Source organism: Pseudochaenichthys georgianus, chromosome 8 (genome assembly GCF_902827115.2).
Source record: "Pseudochaenichthys georgianus chromosome 8, fPseGeo1.2, whole genome shotgun sequence".
NCBI lineage: Eukaryota > Metazoa > Chordata > Actinopteri > Perciformes > Channichthyidae > Pseudochaenichthys > Pseudochaenichthys georgianus.
In genome coordinates this window covers 31,489,061-31,508,076 of record NC_047510.2, presented here as the reverse complement: position 1 = coordinate 31,508,076, position 19,016 = coordinate 31,489,061, and the positions used below count along the sequence as shown (strand labels likewise).

Genomic DNA, 19,016 nt, shown 5'->3' with positions numbered 1-19,016 from the left:
TCCAATAAAAACAATCCTAATCAGGCTGCACAGTCAAGGTTTAAACTCCCCCAAAAAGTATTTTCTTGCAATATTGTTTGTTTTTATTAGCATTTCCAGTATAGTTAATATCCATTTTGCATGTTTATTAATTTAAACATTCATTATTTTTAGGGTGTTCATATGTCAAGAGACTACAGATGCAAAAAAGCCTGTGGTGCATTTCATAAATAAATCAACCTGCCCCATATGTTTTTTCCTACTGTGGATTCGCACACTTGCACATATACTTTATATAAGTTTCTCACATTTGATAATTATTTTTTATATACAAGCTGTTTAATACAGGCTTACCATATTATTTTATTATTTCAATGTAAACTGTTATTATTCCTGTGTGCTCTCTCCTGCCCTATGCTGTTTCCTTTGTCTCTTATTGTCGTTGCTGCCCCGCCCCTTGAATTGTCCTACAGGGATTAATAAAAGGTTTATTTGATCCAATCTTAAATCCGAATCTTTAGCTAAATAATTTGTAACAAAAATTGCCATTACCATCACATAAAAATACATGGTTGACCATGTTAACCAGGGTGACCCGGTTGTGTGAGTACTTGTCTCTGTTACTTTCCACCACTGGTAGCAATACCACACTGAAAATATTCAATGCATTACAAGTTAATAGTTCACAGGTCTAACAAAAGAAACAGTGCAACAGAACGTTTACTTGAATCATCTCGTCAGTCTCAGAGTTAGGGTTGGATTCATCAATGTTGCAACACCAGACTGTGCCGATGGTTTGAACCACAATAACAAACGCATTAAAACACTAAATCAAAATTATACAACCCAAAAACACGTGTTGGTTTTGTTACATGGCTTTATTGAGACTTTGATAATCTCCAGTGAACTGTAGTCTGAACGCACTCTTGATATTAAAACTCCCTTTATTAACAGGACACAACACAAGGGACAATAACTAAACAACACATTTGGGAGAATGTCACATTAGTTTGAGCAAAGAAAAGGCTGCATGTTTGGGACAATATGATCCTTTTTGAATATTCTGGTGTGTGTTTGTATCTGCTGTGTCTTTTGTACAGTGGCACCAATATGAGCCTTACTTCACAGCACTTTCTTTACTGATGTTTGACTGAACAGACATGCGCAAAAGTGGCTCTCAAGACAGGGATAAGAAACATCTAAAAATAAAATATTTACCATTTTGAAATTAAGGGGTTTATGGCATGTTTGAAAGGTTCTTCTGGCAGCGCCATTTTTAACACTGCTAGTTTGATTTGATCACGTTGAATACAAAGACAGGCTAGTTTGGCAGTTAAGGCTCACAACGTGAAATAGATCTACTCGGTCCTAAAGTAGAAAGTTGAACTTCCCGAAGTCAAACTCGTCGGGCATGACGAGCATGTCTTCTCTGGCTTTGGCTAGCTTCTGCCGCAGGAAGTCCCGCCTCTCGGTCCACTCCTGCAGCTCCTGCATGCTGTGGGCGAAGTCGCAGCTCACGCCTTCAGGACAGCCACCATCCAACCTGTCAAACGTGAACATCACAAGCTGTAAACATCGACTAAATACACACTTCTAAAGTTGATTATTTACACTTCAAGCAGACACCGCGACATTAGCACTCATTTGAAACCAAATATCAATAATTAATCTTCTTTAAAGAGGCCCTATTGTGCTTTTCCCTTTCAGTAGTGCGTTATACAGGTTTGTGTGGATGTAAATGGTCTGCAAAGGCTAAAATCCCTGTGTTCCCTGCTGAGGGAGTTTCTCTCCCACACACTCCCCCTCCTCCCTGCCTGAAACACCTCCAGTGGACTCCTTTGTTTACTTCCATAACATAGTGAAAGGACTAAATAACACTTGTGCTTCTATTTAGATCTTTAAGCTGTTGACCAATCACAACAGAGCCGGCCAGCTAACCAATCAGAGCAGACTGGGCTCTGGTGAAAAGAGGTGCTGCAGCACAGGCAGTATGAGAAAAATGCATGTTAACATCTCACAGTAGAGACACTAAATATATATGAATATGAACCTGAAAATGAGCATTAGATGGCTTTTTAAGTATAAGATCCGAATACTTCTTCCACCAATGGTTCCAATTCAAAAACTGATCCAGGGTCAGTGGTCTTACTTGGGGCAGATGTCAAAGCAGGGTCCAGGGAAGCGGTAGTTCCAGGTCAGAGCCTCCTCTTCTCCCTCGCAGCTGAACACTCTGTCTTTGTGCTTCTCAGACGAGATGTGCTGCTGCCACTGCCGCTCGCCGTTACTATGCCGACCACACAGACGGCAGTACAAGCCAGTCTGAAACACAGAGAGGAGGAACCATCGTCATGTGAAACACTCAACACGCAGACCTTTTTTTTTTTGGTGGCAATGCTCGAAAATCAAATGTGAACCCACCATTGGCTCAGCGTAGTCAGTCGGCATGACGATGTATTTTTCCTCTGATGTGGACTGAGTGAACGCGGCTCCGTTTGCTTGGTGGTTGTTGGCAGTTAATGACAGCCACATGTCGTACATCTGTTGCATGTCGTGCACTACAGGTACAAAGACACAGATCTGTGGTCACTTTGAGGATGTTCAGTGGGAAGCAGGCAAATCAAGGCCCAGAGGAATGATCGGGCACAATGCCTTTTAAATGAGATAAGAAATTATACAGTTACACACGTTTTCAGCATACATCTACACATTTTACAGTCAAAATGAAAAACTAATACATATGAACTGACACATTTAATATTTTTTTTATTAATATTCCTGCATTCACTTAACAATATGGAAAAACTAAGTTAAAGCAATTTCTATTATCTATTCAGTTTTAACTACCGTACTTTCAGGGTTGGGTTGTAACGGAATACATGTAACGGCGTTACGTAATCAGAATACAAGAATCAAGTAACTGTATTCAGCTCGCGTTACATTTGAAAAACGAGTAATCTGATTACAGTTACTTTCGTAAACCTGAAGTGAATACATTTTGGATTACTTATTGGAATTATTGGTGGAAAGATTTCCTCTCAACATTTAATATTCATTACTAGTAGTACAGCGGAATCATCACAGCGCACAAAACCTGTTACCGCCGCAGATGGGCCAAAAAAGCGTTTGAAAAAAATCGCGGGTCCGCTCAGTGGAACAATAACAACGAAACATGGAGGAACAAAAGTCTGCGTTTAAATCGCGTGTGTGTATATATAGGTGTGTGTGGTTAAAACACATCAGCCTGCGGTCGCTCTTTAGCCTTACTAATGATTATTTCTGAAGGTAAACACAGTGAAGGCGGTGCGAGCTCGTCTTCTCAGAGGCTGAGTTAACCCTCCCGCTGCCTCCTGGCGCTGCAGAGATGTCATGAAGTGAAGCAGGTGTTCCTTCTATAAAACAGCTGCGGGCAGCAAATACTGTGAGTGTCACAGACATGAATACATAGATCAAGGCAGACTGGTGCACACACTCTCCTGTTTTGCCGATCCGGTGCTTAAACAAATATAGCTCTACACCCCTGGCCGAAATGTCCTTAAAATGAAGTCAGAGTTCGACATTTTAATTCATGTCCTGCCAACACGGGACAGAAGGCGACACGCCCGTTCTAAGCCGTGTCCCTCACTCCTCACATCCCAAGCTGCATCCCCAACAAGTGTATTATGTTGTTAAATCGTTTCAGATGTGATGTTTCAGTTGTGCTCTTGATAAGCCATTAAAACAGTAAAAACACGTTCAGTTTCCTTTTGCTTTTTGTGTCTCCTGTCCACCAAAACATACCCAGTTTGGAAAGTAATCCAAAAGTAATCTAAAAGTAATCTGATTACATTACTTTTTTAAGACACGTAACTGTAACTGTATTCGGATTACTTTCAGAGCCATGTAATCAGTAATTGATTACATTTACAAAGTAACCCTCCCAACCCTGCGTACTTTTCGGACTATAAGCCGCGACTTTTCCCCCCCCATTTTCTTTGTGCAGCTAACGGCCACTAGGGGACCTCCTAAATCTATGGATTTTACAGGTAAAATTAACCACCTTTAACGCTATGGGCTCTAGGACCGGTCCGCGCCCGCCACCTTTAAGCGGCGGGCTCCAGCAGGAAAAGCTGGAGGCCGGAAAAGAGTGACACAGGTAGCGCGCCAAAGTAAAAGTGGAACGGAGAGACAGAACGAGAGCAAGACAGACGGACAATTTAGCTGCTGCGGCTTATATGCAGGTGCGCTTTATAGTCCGAAAAGTACGGTATATCGTTTCCAAGACATTCCCAAATTGTAATAGTAGTCTTCTGCTTGCTGCTAGCTCTTCCAAGCTACATTAGCGACTACTAGCACAACATATCAAAACTCAATGTGTTGTGGTAATGAAGGCAACAGGTATGTAAAAGAAGGAGGAATGCAAGTAATAGAAAAATAATATCTCTGGTTTTGGGGAATTAAATGTTGATCTTTTTGTAGAGTATGTTCCAACAATGTGATGAGTGCAATGCTAAAACACGACTTCAATAACTCACGGTCGTTGTTCTTCATATACATCCACATGTCCTTCTCCTCCGGGCTGTGGGCAAAGGTGCATTTCCCGGTGTAGTTGCATTTCTTTTTCTCCAAAATCTGGGTACATATCTGCCAGGAGGAAATGTAATGCTGTTAAAACCACATCAGGACAGGAAAGCCCTTCAGAGGGTCATCAACACCGCCCAGACGGTCATCGGCTGCTCACTGCCTTCTCTGGAGGAACTCTTCAGCAAACGTTGCCTCAACAGAGCAGGCAAAATCATTGCAGACTCTTCACACCGTGGACACTTCCTGTTTGCTCTTCTGCCCTCCGGTCGACGCTACAGGTCAAATCAATCAAGGACAAACAGACTGAAAAACAGTTTCTACCCCAGAGCCATACGAGAACTGAACACCGTCAAACGCTGAACTGAACAGTTACAACTTCCAACTGCACTACTTTTTAATAGTTGTATTAACTTATTAACTGATCGACATCAGAGATGCAAAATATCATCCCTGTGTTTTTTTATATTGTAAACTGTATTTAAATAATGTGCGGGCATGTATCCATGTTGGTATGGATGTGTGAGCATGTTTAATGTGTATATGTTTATACAGATATATATTTATTCGTTTTATGTGGAAATGCACTGCGAGGATTAAACTTCGTTGTACCTGGTGCGATGACAATAAAGGAATTCTATTCTATCAAACTGTCAGGCGAAACCACAAAGACAGGCTAAATTGCAAAATCGCACCAGATAAAAGACGAGAAACGCTAGAAAGATTGGGAAAGACCCGCTAAAGTACTTGTTGTAGTAAAAAGCATAATGGCAGACCTACATCATAATACACAGGGAAGTTCTTGGCATGTGGCAGCGGTCGGATCTCGACCCATTTACTTCTCTCCAAAGACTTCACCAGCAGGACGCTTCTCTCTCTAGACCACCTGAAGATGAAGAGACCAAAAGAACAGTGTTTTGTACTTCAAAAAAGATTGTGATAAAAATATACAAAGTAGTAGGAAGAGGATTAAGGCCTGGTGATTTTTATTTTTTTTAGATCTGACCAAAATAGATTTTATTTTTGAGTTCTGAGATTAAAGTCTCAAAGTAAAGTTTTTATTTTTGTCACATCCCAAATTACTTTTCTCCTGTGGCGCTAATCCTCTCCCATATTTCTCCAATGCCAACATCTGCTGCATTTAGGAGAAATCTATGGCCACAAATTCACTTAAAGGTAGGGTAGGTAATTCACTTCAGAAACACTGTTATATTCCATGGAATGCTCTTCAGGTGGGTCAGAAGGTAAGAATGGAGAAACCAGCTGGAGTGCGCTAGAATTTGAAAGTACGCAGCCGAAAACAATCTGCCCTTTCTGTTGGAGAAAACGCAAGTCGCCTCCTCTTAAGGGTTTTAATGCACTGACGCCGTGTGACTTTGCAGCTGTGAGTGACTTTGCAGCTGCCTCTTCTGAGACAGGAGAACGCAGGGCATAATTCATGTTGAGAGGACGCATTCTTCTCGTCTCCTCACTTCTTCGAGGGGCAAAGAGCAACAGTGGCCCGAAGGAAGTATGTGACTTTCCAGAGATGTCCCGACACCAAACGGATTTACGACTTTGTTGGTACCTCCTCACTTTAGACTACACAAGCTTGATGTTTGTTCAGGTGTGTGAGTTGAACCATCCTTTGTAAGTGACTTAACTCGGCTCCTTCTTGCAAGAATAAATTAGTACCTGACTATTGATTCTCAACCCGGTGTTGAGTGATACTTTCCTAACATAATTGGTCCTTCGAGCCGGAGCCAAGACCTAATTTCTTCTCTGGATAACGAGCCTGATACCGTGCACGGGGGGGGGGGGTCAAAGGTCACGGACTCTTGGAAAAGACCCCTACCGCGTTTCATTTAAAGAGGCAATTTGGAAAATAGGGGGGGCAGGTTTCGCTGGAGAGGAGAGGAGTGTCGGATCCTTGAGCTACCGACCCGGGGAGAGAACGTCAATACAGGAATCGTTTTGGTTTCAAAACCCCGGTTCGCGGAGGATACCAAAAAAAGTCCTAGAAAGACAGGTAAACTTAGCTAAAGGACTTTTAAAATACGTAGTTTGTGGCTAAACTATAGGGCATTTTTACTTAGTTTTGGGGATAACTGTATGTGATTTAACTCTGCCCCTTCTTGCAAGAATAAACTAGAACCTGATTATTGATTCTCAACCTGGTGTCGAGTGATATTTTCCTAACACTATCACAATCAGAAACAACAGTTGTAATTTAGGAAGTACAAGAAGAAGAGATTATTTAAGAAATGGACAGATTATAAGTAAAAGACTGGTTAGAAATGCAAATAAGAGAAGGTTGTAGAGAAAAGAGAACCGATGGATAAAGAAGACTGATATAGATGGACAAGGCAAGGTATTAAACTTCCTGTCGAAGTTGATGTGATGTCTTGCTCAGAAGGATTAAAGGTGGTTAAAATACCACGATGTAAGTTGTAAAAAGTACGTGGGGGAAGGAGGAGAAAAGAGAAGGTTTTTGGATATGTGCAGAATAGGAAAAGAAGAGAAAAAGTAAAAGAAAAGGGCAACTCGCTTTGCTACAAACTACTGTACACATTGATCAAGAATTACTGAGGGACATGCAAGCGAATGCACCTGACGGAGAGAAAGCATACTGGAAGAAAAAACGTTGTACACTGAACGCAGAGGGATTGTGGGTAAGCGCAGAAGGCACATTTGTATTACCAAAAAGCTTATTTCGATATGCAGCTATATTGAGCCATGACCACGGCTCAACAGTGGGGACATAATACAAAAAGATATTCACAGTCTTTGGCTTCACGAACTACCGTACTATTCGGACTATAAAGCGCACCTGCATATGAGCCGCAGCAGCTAAATTGTCCGTCTGTCTTGCTCTCGTCCTGTCTCTCGGTTCCACTTTTACTTTGGCGCGCTGCCTGTCTCTCTTTTCCGGCCTCCAGCTTGTCCTGCTGGAGCCCGCCGCTTAAAGGTGGCGGGCGCGGACCGGTCATAGAGCCCATAGCGTTAAAGGTGGTTAATTTTACCTGTGAAATCCATAGATGTAGGAGGTTCCCTAGTGGCCGTTAGCTGTACAAACAAAATGGGGAAAAAGTCGCGGCTTATAGTCCGAAAAGTACGGTAGTCTAAATGTTTAGCATGTTCTGTGTGTGCACAGTATAACCATCAGGGACAGTTTAGCCCAAAGAGTGGTCAAATACCTGAGCCCCAGTATCCATTCAGCACATTCGCATGGATTTCATTGAACTGAATAAATGTGAAGGAATTAAATATTGCCTAACAATCATTGACATGTACTCAAAATGGATTGAAGCGTTCCCAACTAGAAATCCAGATGCATTGACAGTGGCTAAAGCACATAATCCCACGTTTTGGGATTCCAGAGAAGATCTCTAGCGATAATGGCACACACTTTGTAAATAAAGTAATTCAGGATTTAACAGCCGTATTTGGAATACAGTTCAAACGTCATTGTTCTCATCATCCACAGTCAGCAGGATTGAGAGAAAGAAATAATGGCACAGTAAAAGCAAAACTAAAGAAGATGGCTGAGACGGGGAAAACATGGATGAGATGCTTAGCACCAGTGATGCTAAGCATGCACATCCTACCCAGTGCTAGAGGGCTGTCACCTTTTGAAATGTTATACGGAAGACCATATATCTGCCCGAGTTAAAACCACTTGTAAGAGAGGACGAGAGTACGAGTGAAAACACAGCAGAATATATGTTAAGAAGAAAAGACATCACAAATGTCTACACAGGAAGTACCTGACTCCAAGCAGACAGTGAAACCAGGAGAGTGTGCTCACCAGGGTAAAGAGGAAGACCTGGCACTCGCCCAAGTGGGACTCTACCAAGTACTCCTGTCTACACCGACTGCAGTTCGAGTGGCAGAGAGACCAACTTGTCTCGTGCCCTCATTGGTCATGTGTGCGGTCGTGTGAGTTGGGGGATGGGCTCTGTGAGGAAGTCTGAAGGAAGGGGCAGATTTTTTTCGGCTGCGTGCTTTCAAATTCTAGCGCTCTCGAGCTGGTTTCTTCATTCTTACATACCCTGCCTTTAAATATGTATTTTTTTAACTTTTCTTTCCACTGAAAAAGGACAGAGAAAACCAAACTATTTGAATGTATGTAAATTCGTTCTTTGTACTCACAGGTGCCTGGCCTTAGCGCTGCAGTACTTCAGGGCCTTGTCAGGTTCCCCGATGCGGCGGTCCGCCCAGCAGCGAGCACAGACAAACTTCATATTCATGTTCAGACTCTTCCCTCCTTTCGGTTTACCCCCAACGCCTCCAGAAGACAACTGTTACAAATCAAATTAGAAAGAATTTGAATGTGTGTCATTTAACTTTTCATCTGCTGCCCATATAAACAATTACACACATTTGTATATGAAATGAAAATGTATAATTATGTAAGTTACTCAAAACGAAAAATAGTGAGAAGACATTGATAAGACTAGCAGTGATTTGGTAACACCATTATACATGCAGGAGAAACACTATGTAGTTTCTAAACAAATATATAGATATGTCTTACTCTATTTCCATCCTGTTCTCTTGAGGTGTGCTCCTGCTTCTCAGCATACTTTGTGGATATTTTCACTATCTCCTCAGGGCTGATACCTGAATGACAGAAGCACACACATTGATAAAGTCCACATTCAATTAAAGAGAAACATCACAGGCTATTGCAACACAATGAAAAAGGCTAGGCTGTAAAGGAACTACATCGCGGTCACATGACTTCACGCCACCACCGCTAAGCTAAAGGCGGCTAATGTTCGGTGAGATGACGCCTCATTGCTGTTAGCAATTGCATGTTTTAAGACACTTAAAAGCATGACATTCACAAGTGGGGTATTTACGGCTGTATTTTATGACTTGGCACGAAAGAATCTCTTCCTGCACCTGTGTCTCGCTGCACCATCCAGGTTTTGAGCTCTATGACGGAGTGGGCGTAGCAGCAGCCGTCCTCTCGCTGGCAGCCGTAGCGGATGGCGTGGCGGCACAAGTCCAAAGAGCACAGGATGCTGAGGGGCCGGACCTTTCTGTAGTTCACACTGTGGGTCCTCATCACAAACGCCAAGCATCTGACGGCACGGGAGAGAAGAGAAGCACGTTTTAAAAAGGTCCTCTATTATACTGTTTCTCCTCAAAGCAGATCATTGCAGCATTACCCATAATCCCCTCTGTTTCAGCCCTGTTTCCAAAGTGCTGATTCTCTGTCTGTGACTTTAGATGAAAGTAAGGAGCCCCTCCCCACGCCCCTCTGAGAGACATTTGGTTACAAAGAACTCAATGGAGCTCTAGGAGGAGATTCAGGTGATAAGGGGGGGGGGGGGGGTTACCTTGTTGCTGATTGGCTAATGGTTACACAAGACAACACATCGTTATGACATCATAAAGTGGCCAAAATCTGATCAGCTCATTTTCAGACAGGTTTTTATAGAAATGGATCAAAAAGAGAGAGAATCTTTGTTCCTGAAACTTTCAGAGTCTCTTTCCACAGAGGGGACACATGTTGATGTAGAAGAGACATGAAGAAGAGGGGACACATGTTGATGTAGAAGAGACATGAAGAAGAGGGGACACATGCTGATGTAGAAGAGACATGAAGAAGAGGGGACACATGTTGATGTAGAAGAGACATGAAGAAGAGGGGACACATGTTGATGTAGAAGAGACATGGAGAAGAGGGGACACATGTTGATGTAGAAGAGACATGGAGAAGAGGGGACACATGTTGATGTAGAAGAGACATGGAGAAGAGGGGACACATGTTGATGGAGAAGAGACGTGAAGAAGAGGGGACACATGTTGATGTAGAAGAGACATGGAGAAGAGGGGACACATGTTGATGTAGAAGAGACATGGAGAAGAGGGGACACATGTTGATGGAGAAGAGACGTGAAGAAGAGGGGACACATGTTGATGGAGAAGAGACATGGAGAAGAGGGGACACATGTTGATGGAGAAGAGACATGGAGAAGAGGGGACACATGTTGATGTAGAAGAGACATGAAGAAGAGGGGACACATGTTGATGTAGAAGAGGGGACACATGTTGATGAAGAAGAGACATGAAGAAGAGGGGACACATGTTGATGTAGAAGAGGGGACACATGTTGATGAAGAAGAGACATGAAGAAGAGGGGACACATGTTGATGTAGAAGAGACATGGAGAAGAGGGGACACATGTTGATGTAGAAGAGACATGAAGAAGAGGGGACACATATTGATGTAGAAGAGACATGAAGAAGAGGGGACACATGTTGATGTAGAAGAGACATGGAGAAGTGGGGACACATGTTGATGTAGAAGAGACATGGAGAAGAGGGGACACATGATGATGTAGAAAAGACATGAAGAAGAGGGGACACATGTTGATGTAGAAGAGACATGGAGAAGAGGGGACACATGTTGATGTAGAAGAGACATGAAGAAGAGGGGACACATGTTGATGTAGAAGAGACATGAAGAGGGGACACATGTTGATGTAGAAGAGACATGAAGAAGAGGGGACACATGTTGATGTAGAAGAGACATGAAGAAGAGGGGACACATGTTGATGTAGAAGAGACATGAAGAAGAGGGGACATATGTTGATGTAGAAGAGACATGGAGAAGAGGGGACACATGTTGATGTAGAAGAGACATGAAGAAGAGGGGACACATGTTGATGTAGAAGAAGGGACACATGTTGATGTAGAAGAGGGGACACATGTTGATGTAGAAGAGGGGACACATGTTGATATAGAAGAGGGGACACATGTTGATATAGAAGAGACATGAGGAAGAGGGGACACATGTTGATGTAGAAGAGGGGACACATGTTGATGTAGAAGAGACATGAAGAAGAGGGGACACATGTTGATGAAGAAGAGGGGACACATGTTGATGTAGAAGAGACATGAAGAAGAGGGGACACATGTTGATGTAGAAGAGGGGACACATGTTGATGTAGAAGAGACATGAAGAAGAGGGGACACATGTTGATGAAGAAGAGGGGACACATGTTGATGTAGAAGAGACATGAAGAAGAGGGGACACATGTTGATGAAGAAGAGGGGACACATGTTGATGTAGAAGAGACGTGAAGAAGTGGGGACACATGTTGATGTAGAAGAGGGGACACATGTTGATGTAGAAGAGGGGACACATGTTGATGTAGAAGAGGGGACACATGTTGATGTAGAAGAGGGGACACATGTTGATGTAGAAGAGACGTGAAGAAGAGGGGACACATGTTGATGTAGAAGAGGGGACACATGTTGATGTAGAAGAGGGGACACATGTTGATGTAGAAGAGGGGACACATGTTGATGTAGAAGAGGGGACACATGTTGATGTAGAAGAGGGGACACATGTTTATGTAGAAGAGGGGACACATGTTGATGTAGAAGAGACGTGAAGAAGTGGGGACACATGTTGATGTAGAAGAGACGTGAAGAAGTGGACTTTGCTTAACAGGTGACCTTTAGTGACCTTCTTCTCATCGTGTCCAGTCGGTTACGGGGCTGGGTAGATGTGTTCAGCCACAGCCGAACACACTGCTGTCCCTTCTCATTAAACTCTGCCAGGTCCGATGTTGTGCAGGGTTGCTCCAGCAGGGGGCATATCGGGAGATGTTGCATGGTTTGTGGTTCAATGCCGCAGTCACACACAACGTCCCCGTCATCTAGGTATCCCCATTTGGCGAGAGTGGCTTCAGCACGTCCCGCACCAGATCTTATTCTGTTGGGCATGTCCACACTGCGTCGTTGGGGTCTGCTCCAGGGGGCAGTGCCTCGCTCGCCTCTAGCTCCATTGTTGTTGCTGATGGGAGGTCGTCAAGTCTTTCTTGAGGGGTGGGACGCTCTTCAGGAAACTGTTCCTGGATTTAAGGCGGCTTTTGTCTCAGGCCAACGAGAGGAAGTCTTTGGTCAGTAGACTGTTGTTGGCGCTCTTTCTCGCTTGCTGCATTTCGTCGTATCTCCGGTGGGCTATGCCTGCCAGGATGTACAGATGGTCTGTCGGTGTTGATTTCAGGCAGCCTGTGATAACGCGGCAGCGAGCATTGAGGGCAGAACAGTGTGAACAGAAACACAGCGTGAGATATGTTGTAAACTTGCTCACTTGTTGGCATCGAAGGTGTGGTGAGCGTCCAGGTTGGAGCAGGTGGTGCGATTGTCTCTGCAGCGATTACTGATGATCCGAGGTTTACCGTCATAGCATTCCTACAGAGACAAGAAGACGAACAATACCAACAAAAGAGGATGAGACAAAGAAATGATACAATAAAAAGCTGTTTATAATGTAATTCTTATGTTTCCAATATTGTGTTTTTATTACACGATACAACTACCCTCAGAAATAAGAGTTAATTGTAGAAATAAAAGTCAGTATATCATATAAATTCAATTAAATATTTATATCACGATATTTACACACATTCCTATTCATCTAAACATTCTCATTGCTGTATTTCCCCTTATATATATTTTTGTCTAATTAGGTCAGTAGTCGTTAGTAGTAGTAGTTAGTAACTCAACCACTATAAGAAAGGTAAACATACCTGATTCCATACAGAAAACTACAGAGATAATAGTACAAATGTTAATTACAGTAATAAAGAAAGATGTACATTATAAAAGACACACATGAATAAATAAATTACCGTGATTTTTTAAATCAATTACATTAAGCTTTATTTAATAAATGTTTTTGTATTTATTGTTTGATCAATACAGTCCATTATGTATGATACAGAAGAATATACATACTGTATGCAGTATTAAAATATACTAGACAGCAAGATGTTTAAAACAAATCTATAAATAATTCATACAAAAAAATAAAAAAAGTAAGTAGGTTAAACCAGGGGTATCCAAACTACGGCCCGGGGGCCAAATGCAGCCCGCGGGCCATTTTGAATCGGCCCTCAGCAAGTTAAAAAAGTATAATGGAATATGGCCCACAAATGAAACGTGTGCTGGTCTTATTGTACTTCTTAACTATATATGTGTTAATAAATAAGACCACTTTTCAAATACATTCAGTCAATTAAAGTTGAAACCATTTTCTAACATATCTTAGTAGATAAGAAAAAAGCCCAATAACTTATTTCCATAACAAGCTTGAAATACACCCTTCCTATTTCTCCTTATTATAGTCAATGTGAGGCTTCTGTTGTCAGGGGTGAGCTGCCAACACTCACGAGCATCATTCACCTGCTTTTCATCGATTTGGCTGACTTATAAACGGGGCGAAGCCTGCGAGCGAGTTCAGGCAGTCAACTCGAGCACCAATGATACATGAACCCGTGACGCACCTCGTCCCTCTGACAACCAACCAATCACATTCTCCTAAACATGGCGCGCTATTGAAGCTGCCAGGTCTTCCTGCCTCTGCCTCCTCGCTATGCTGCCACGTTCATGTTCCTGCTGCTGTGTTTCATGCTGCTGCTGCTCGCCCCCCCCCCCCCCCTCTACCCCCCAAGTCTGTGGAGTGATGAGGCCCGAGCCGAGACGCCAAACTCAACTATATGCTGCTTCTAATAAACATATTAAGAAACACGCGAGTTGTCCGACTGAATTGAACTTATGAGGCAGTATACCTCTAGTGAGTGGCCCAACCCTTCGTATATTTTTCTGTATGGACCCCCCTGGGTTAAACGGACATAAGAAGAGATCCGAAACTATGTACCATAAAAATGATAAAATGTAATAATAATATAATGAGCAAAAGGGCACTGACCTGACAGAGGAACACGAACACGCCCTTGTTCTCCTTCAGAAGGTGCAGGATGCTATCCACAGGGTCCAGTTTTAAACGTTCCGTCTCAAACAGCAGCTGTCTGTCCAGCGTCCCCTTCCTCTCTTCCGTCCAAACGTCGATCTCCAGCCGGTTGTAGGCAAACGTGCAGTCCTCTCCGAATTTACATCTGCCCAAATCCCCGGAGCTCAGCAGTTCTGAAAAGTAAAAAGAAAACTCATTTCAGTCACTCACGTGTTTCTTTAACATGTTTAGAAGCAGCATATAGTTGAGTTTGGCGTCTAGGCTTGGGCCTCATCACTCCACAGACTTACAGAGAACATTGAGTGATGATTAGATAACTATCCCCCGGTTGACTGCCTGAACTAGCTCGCAGGCTTTGCCCCATTCATGGGCCGAGGTGGGAAGTAGTGGAGTACAAATACTTTGTTACTGTATCAGTACTTTACTCCACTACTTATTTTTCTGACAACTTTTTACTTTTACTTCTTACATGTTGAACACAAATACCTGTACTTTCTACTTCTTACATGTTGAACTCAAATACCTGTACTTTATACTTCTTACATGTTGAACTCAAATACCTGTACTTTCTACTTCTTACATGTTGAACTCAAATATCTGTACTTTCTACTTCTTACATGTTGAACTCAAATACCTGTACTTTCTACTTCTTACATGTTGAACACAAATACCTGTACTTTCTACTTCTTACATGTTGAACTCAAATACCTGAACTTTCTACTTCTTACATGTTGAACACAAATACCTGTACTTTCTACTTCTTACATGTTGAACTCAAATACCTGTACTTTCTACTTCTTACATGTTGAACACAAATACCTGTACTTTCTACTTCTTACATGTTGAACTCAAATACCTGTACTTTCTACTTCTTACATGTTGAACTCAAATACCTGTACTTTCTACTTCTCACATGTTGAACCCAAATACCTGTACTTTCTACTTCTTACATGTTGAACTCAAATACCTGTACTTTCTACTTCTTACATGTTGAACTCAAATACCTGTACTTTCTACTTCTTACATGTTGAACTCAAATACCTGTACTTTCTACTTCTTACATGTTGAACACAAATACCTGTACTTTCTACTTCTTACATGTTGAACCCAAATACCTGTACTTTCTACTTCTCACATGTTGAACCCAAATACCTGTACTTTCTACTTCTCACATGTTGAACCCAAATACCTGTACTTTCTACTTCTCTCATTTTCCAAACAGCTGGTTCCTTTAGTCTGAATGTGTGTTGGTGCGTGATCATTATTCTTTAGAGTCATTGCGTGCCTATTGGTTGGAACACGATCCGTGTATCCATCACTTCCTGGTCTTCTCTAAAGAAGAGGGACCAATGGAAACGTTGTCATGTTGCCGTTGTTCAGCATGGAAACATTCATTAGCTAACAATGACATCATTGTTCTATTGATATAAAGGGAGGTCAGGTACTCTTTAAAACAGCTGCTAGCTATGGGTACTTTTTACTTAAGTACTTTTTGAAGCCCTCTTTACTTTTACTTGAGTAAAGAAGTTTAGTCAGTACTTCTACTTTCACCAGAGTATTTTTAAACACGAGTATCTGTACTTCTACTTGAGTAAAGGATGTGTGTACTTTTACCATCTCTGGTCACGGGCAATCAAATATGAAAATATAACCAATATTGTAGATATTGAAAATATATTGTAGGGTACAATAGAGTGGTGCAGTGACGATATCTTTTTGTAGGCCGAACCGGAAGTTAGCATCACAGGGACTCCACAGACAAAAAGGCCATTGGATTTTTCCATTGCATTCTGGTCGGTGCAGAAATTGACATGTAGCTTTAAAAACCGATATCTATGTAAAATCAATGTATTGCCGAGCCCTAACTTACAGTCACGTTAATTTTATTTCAGGTCCTTTTTAACTGCTTCCCTGAATTCATGTGTCATCAATAGTTCCTTTTCATATAGCCGTCTCTGACCAATGAAAGAGAACGGGGTGTCTGCAGGAATCCTGAAGTCACATGTAAAACCTTTTTTAAGACCCTTTCCATACATTTTAAGACCTCATCGCCACTTGGAGTTTTAACCGGTTACCTTGGCGAATGGCGACACACTTTACCTCACATTCTATAACACATAGGTGTGAGCAAGCTCTCTGATTGGTCAATAGGCGTGTTTGATTCCACGATCAAACAACGGTCAAATAGAACGTGCCTTTCACAACAAGTCAGTATCCCTCCGCGTCTGAGAAAAACGGTATACCGTTGGGCTGAAAAGCAAACTGCTTGCAGTTTGCTTTTCGAACTGGAACAAGAAAGCAAATGCCCGAATCAGCAAAGGCTTTTACCACCATCCAAGGAAGTCGGTGAAGCCTGGGGATGCGGTGTGGTATAGCATGGAGCCCTTGGGGGTGAACAGCCTGGGGTCCATGATGACCCGCATTAGTGAAGAGGCTGGCACTGCTACGCGTTACACAAACCATTGCGTCAGAAGCACCTGCATACAGCGGCTGGCGGAGGCAGGGTTGGAGGCCAGAGAAATCATGTCCGTTAGCGGGCATACAAATGAGTCATCGCTTCGCAGCTACTGGGCTCCATCTCTGGACAACAGAAAGATGTGGAGCAACGCGCTTTTTGCCGGTCCGGGACACGCCATGAAACGGCCACTGGAGGAAAGCTCTTCCGATAACCTACCCGTGAACACCACAGCACCACCTGCAAAAAAGTCTGGCATGGAGTTCATGGAGAGCTGTTTCAAAAATTGCACTTTTAATGGCAGCATGAACATCCACCTTCATTCTGAAGCCAAAATGTTAAATATGTAAATAAATAAATAAATAGCCTAATTCAAGAATTGTTGTCAATAAATTGTTTTCAATAAATTGGTTAATAATATATTATTTACTATAATTATATCAATAACTGTAAACGGGGAAGCAGGAGTGTTCGATTGATCGGCTAGCGTTACCAAGGGAACTACTTTATAGGAACTACTTTCTGACGGAGATTAACTCAAGCAGAAAGTGTAGGTTTGGGAGCAAATTAGCCCACATTATGAAATTATTTTACGATATTGTTGATTACAATGATAGTTTGTGTTATAGAATCGCAATCATACACTTGAGGCCGTTCTTGAACGTCATTATTGGTACTCCAGTACAGGCGTACGGACCTCGGCGCAAGCGCCTCGGTCCTGCCGCAGTACTGTAATCAATTAATCACAAAGAGTAATGGAGTGGTCATCAGTGCTGGAGATGGCTCTGAAGGCTTAATGAGGGTACCAACAGTTAAGTGAGGGTCAAACGGTCAATTACGACAGGATGGGTCAACTCGGGTTAATCTGAACTGATCCCCCCCCCCCCCCCCCCGCATGGGGTCTGCTCAGTCACACACACAGGAAACAAAGACCATCAGTGCAACATCAAAACCTAAACAAGTATCGATCACCTTGTTTCGCTCCAGACTTTACTAAGTTTAGCAAGTTTGTCTTTGTTAAAATGCTGATTTTGACGAACCATAGACACTGAACTAAAGCGTAATTTGGTAGATACAAATTTGAAGAATGGGAAATACAAATACTGAATTACACACACAGGTTTAAATGTAATACATGGCTTGTAAGAATGTGGCTCGCATCATTATCCTATTCATTCCAATACACCACTATACTTATAGAGACACGCGCACATCGCGACACACATCAGTTTAAATACAGGACGAGATAAGAAGTGATCCATCTGGTTCTGAGATGCTTACCTCTGCAGAGCACAAACGGCCCCTTGAAGGAACAGCTGGGGATCTGTCTCACTCTGGTCCACTCTGAAGGAGGGTCGGTTCTTCGTCGACACAACAGCACGTTTCCTTTGCAGCTGTGGACCAGGTCCGGCTTGTGAACAAATGAATAAATGCTCTGACCTGAAAACAAACATATTCAATCGGTCAGAAAAAAGCAGCGGCACAAAGAGAGACACGTGTGACCGGCCGTATCAGAATCACATCGGCCCAGAAACACATTGAGTTACGCACCGATACAGCTTTCCAATGATATGCTTATTGTGTCCAAATAACATGCCGACCGTTATATAGACAAGATCACGAGAAAAGGGCCCTCATGTTTGCTTAAGTAAAGGATCTAATGTCTTCTTTCACCACTGACAATAAGTGCTTTAAAACAAAAGCAGGAATCCCTCGGGTACATCAGGGTTTCAATAAGCATTCAGACCATTGTTTTTTTCATTCCATCTAATTATCATAGTAGTACATCATAATCTTTAGTTATTAGTGGATTCATATTTAGAGGAACCTGCAACGTAACTGTTGACTAAAGCTGTCAGATCAAAGTCATCAGGACCATTTTGCCTCCAAAATGCCACGGAGTTGAAGTATGAAGTAGCATGAAATGGAAATACTCAAGTACAAGTGACTTGTGGCTGTGAGGGAGTGCGGTCGTCTTTCAACCAGAAGGTTGTGGGTTCGATCCCAGCCCATGCAGTCAACATGTCGATGTATCCTTGGGCAAGATACTTAACCCCGAGTTGCTCCCGATGGCCAACGGTGTGTGAATGTTAGGTCCTAGAGTGAGGAACACTGCTCTGTATGAATGGGTGAATGACATGTAGTATGTAAAGCGCTTTGAGGGGTCTTAAAGACTGGATAAAGCGCTATATAAGTACAGACCATTTACAAGTACCTCAAAGTTGTACTTGAGTAAATGCAACTATTTACTTTCCACAACTGCTCAATG

General features: G+C 42.5%; 1 protein-coding gene across 2 annotated transcripts in view; it reads right to left on the bottom strand.

Annotated features, from left to right (window-relative positions):
• Positions 1-838: 838 nt before the first annotated feature.
• The window catches only part of LOC117451012 (zinc finger CCCH domain-containing protein 7B-like), a 30,672-nt gene continuing 12,494 nt past the window's right edge, over positions 839-19,016 (bottom strand). For both annotated transcript variants that reach the window (XM_071204099.1, XM_071204100.1), the window contains exons 13-23: positions 18,029-18,187; positions 14,251-14,465; positions 12,631-12,731; positions 9,424-9,605; positions 9,053-9,138; positions 8,668-8,816; positions 5,317-5,422; positions 4,491-4,599; positions 2,398-2,534; positions 2,129-2,298; positions 839-1,522 (exon numbers count right to left, since the gene is read on the bottom strand). In XM_071204099.1, the coding sequence (XP_071060200.1) occupies positions 1,348-1,522; positions 2,129-2,298; positions 2,398-2,534; positions 4,491-4,599; positions 5,317-5,422; positions 8,668-8,816; positions 9,053-9,138; positions 9,424-9,605; positions 12,631-12,731; positions 14,251-14,465; positions 18,029-18,187 (1,589 nt within the window). In that variant the 3' untranslated portion in view covers positions 839-1,347. The remainder of the gene's footprint in view (positions 1,523-2,128; positions 2,299-2,397; positions 2,535-4,490; positions 4,600-5,316; positions 5,423-8,667; positions 8,817-9,052; positions 9,139-9,423; positions 9,606-12,630; positions 12,732-14,250; positions 14,466-18,028; positions 18,188-19,016) is intronic.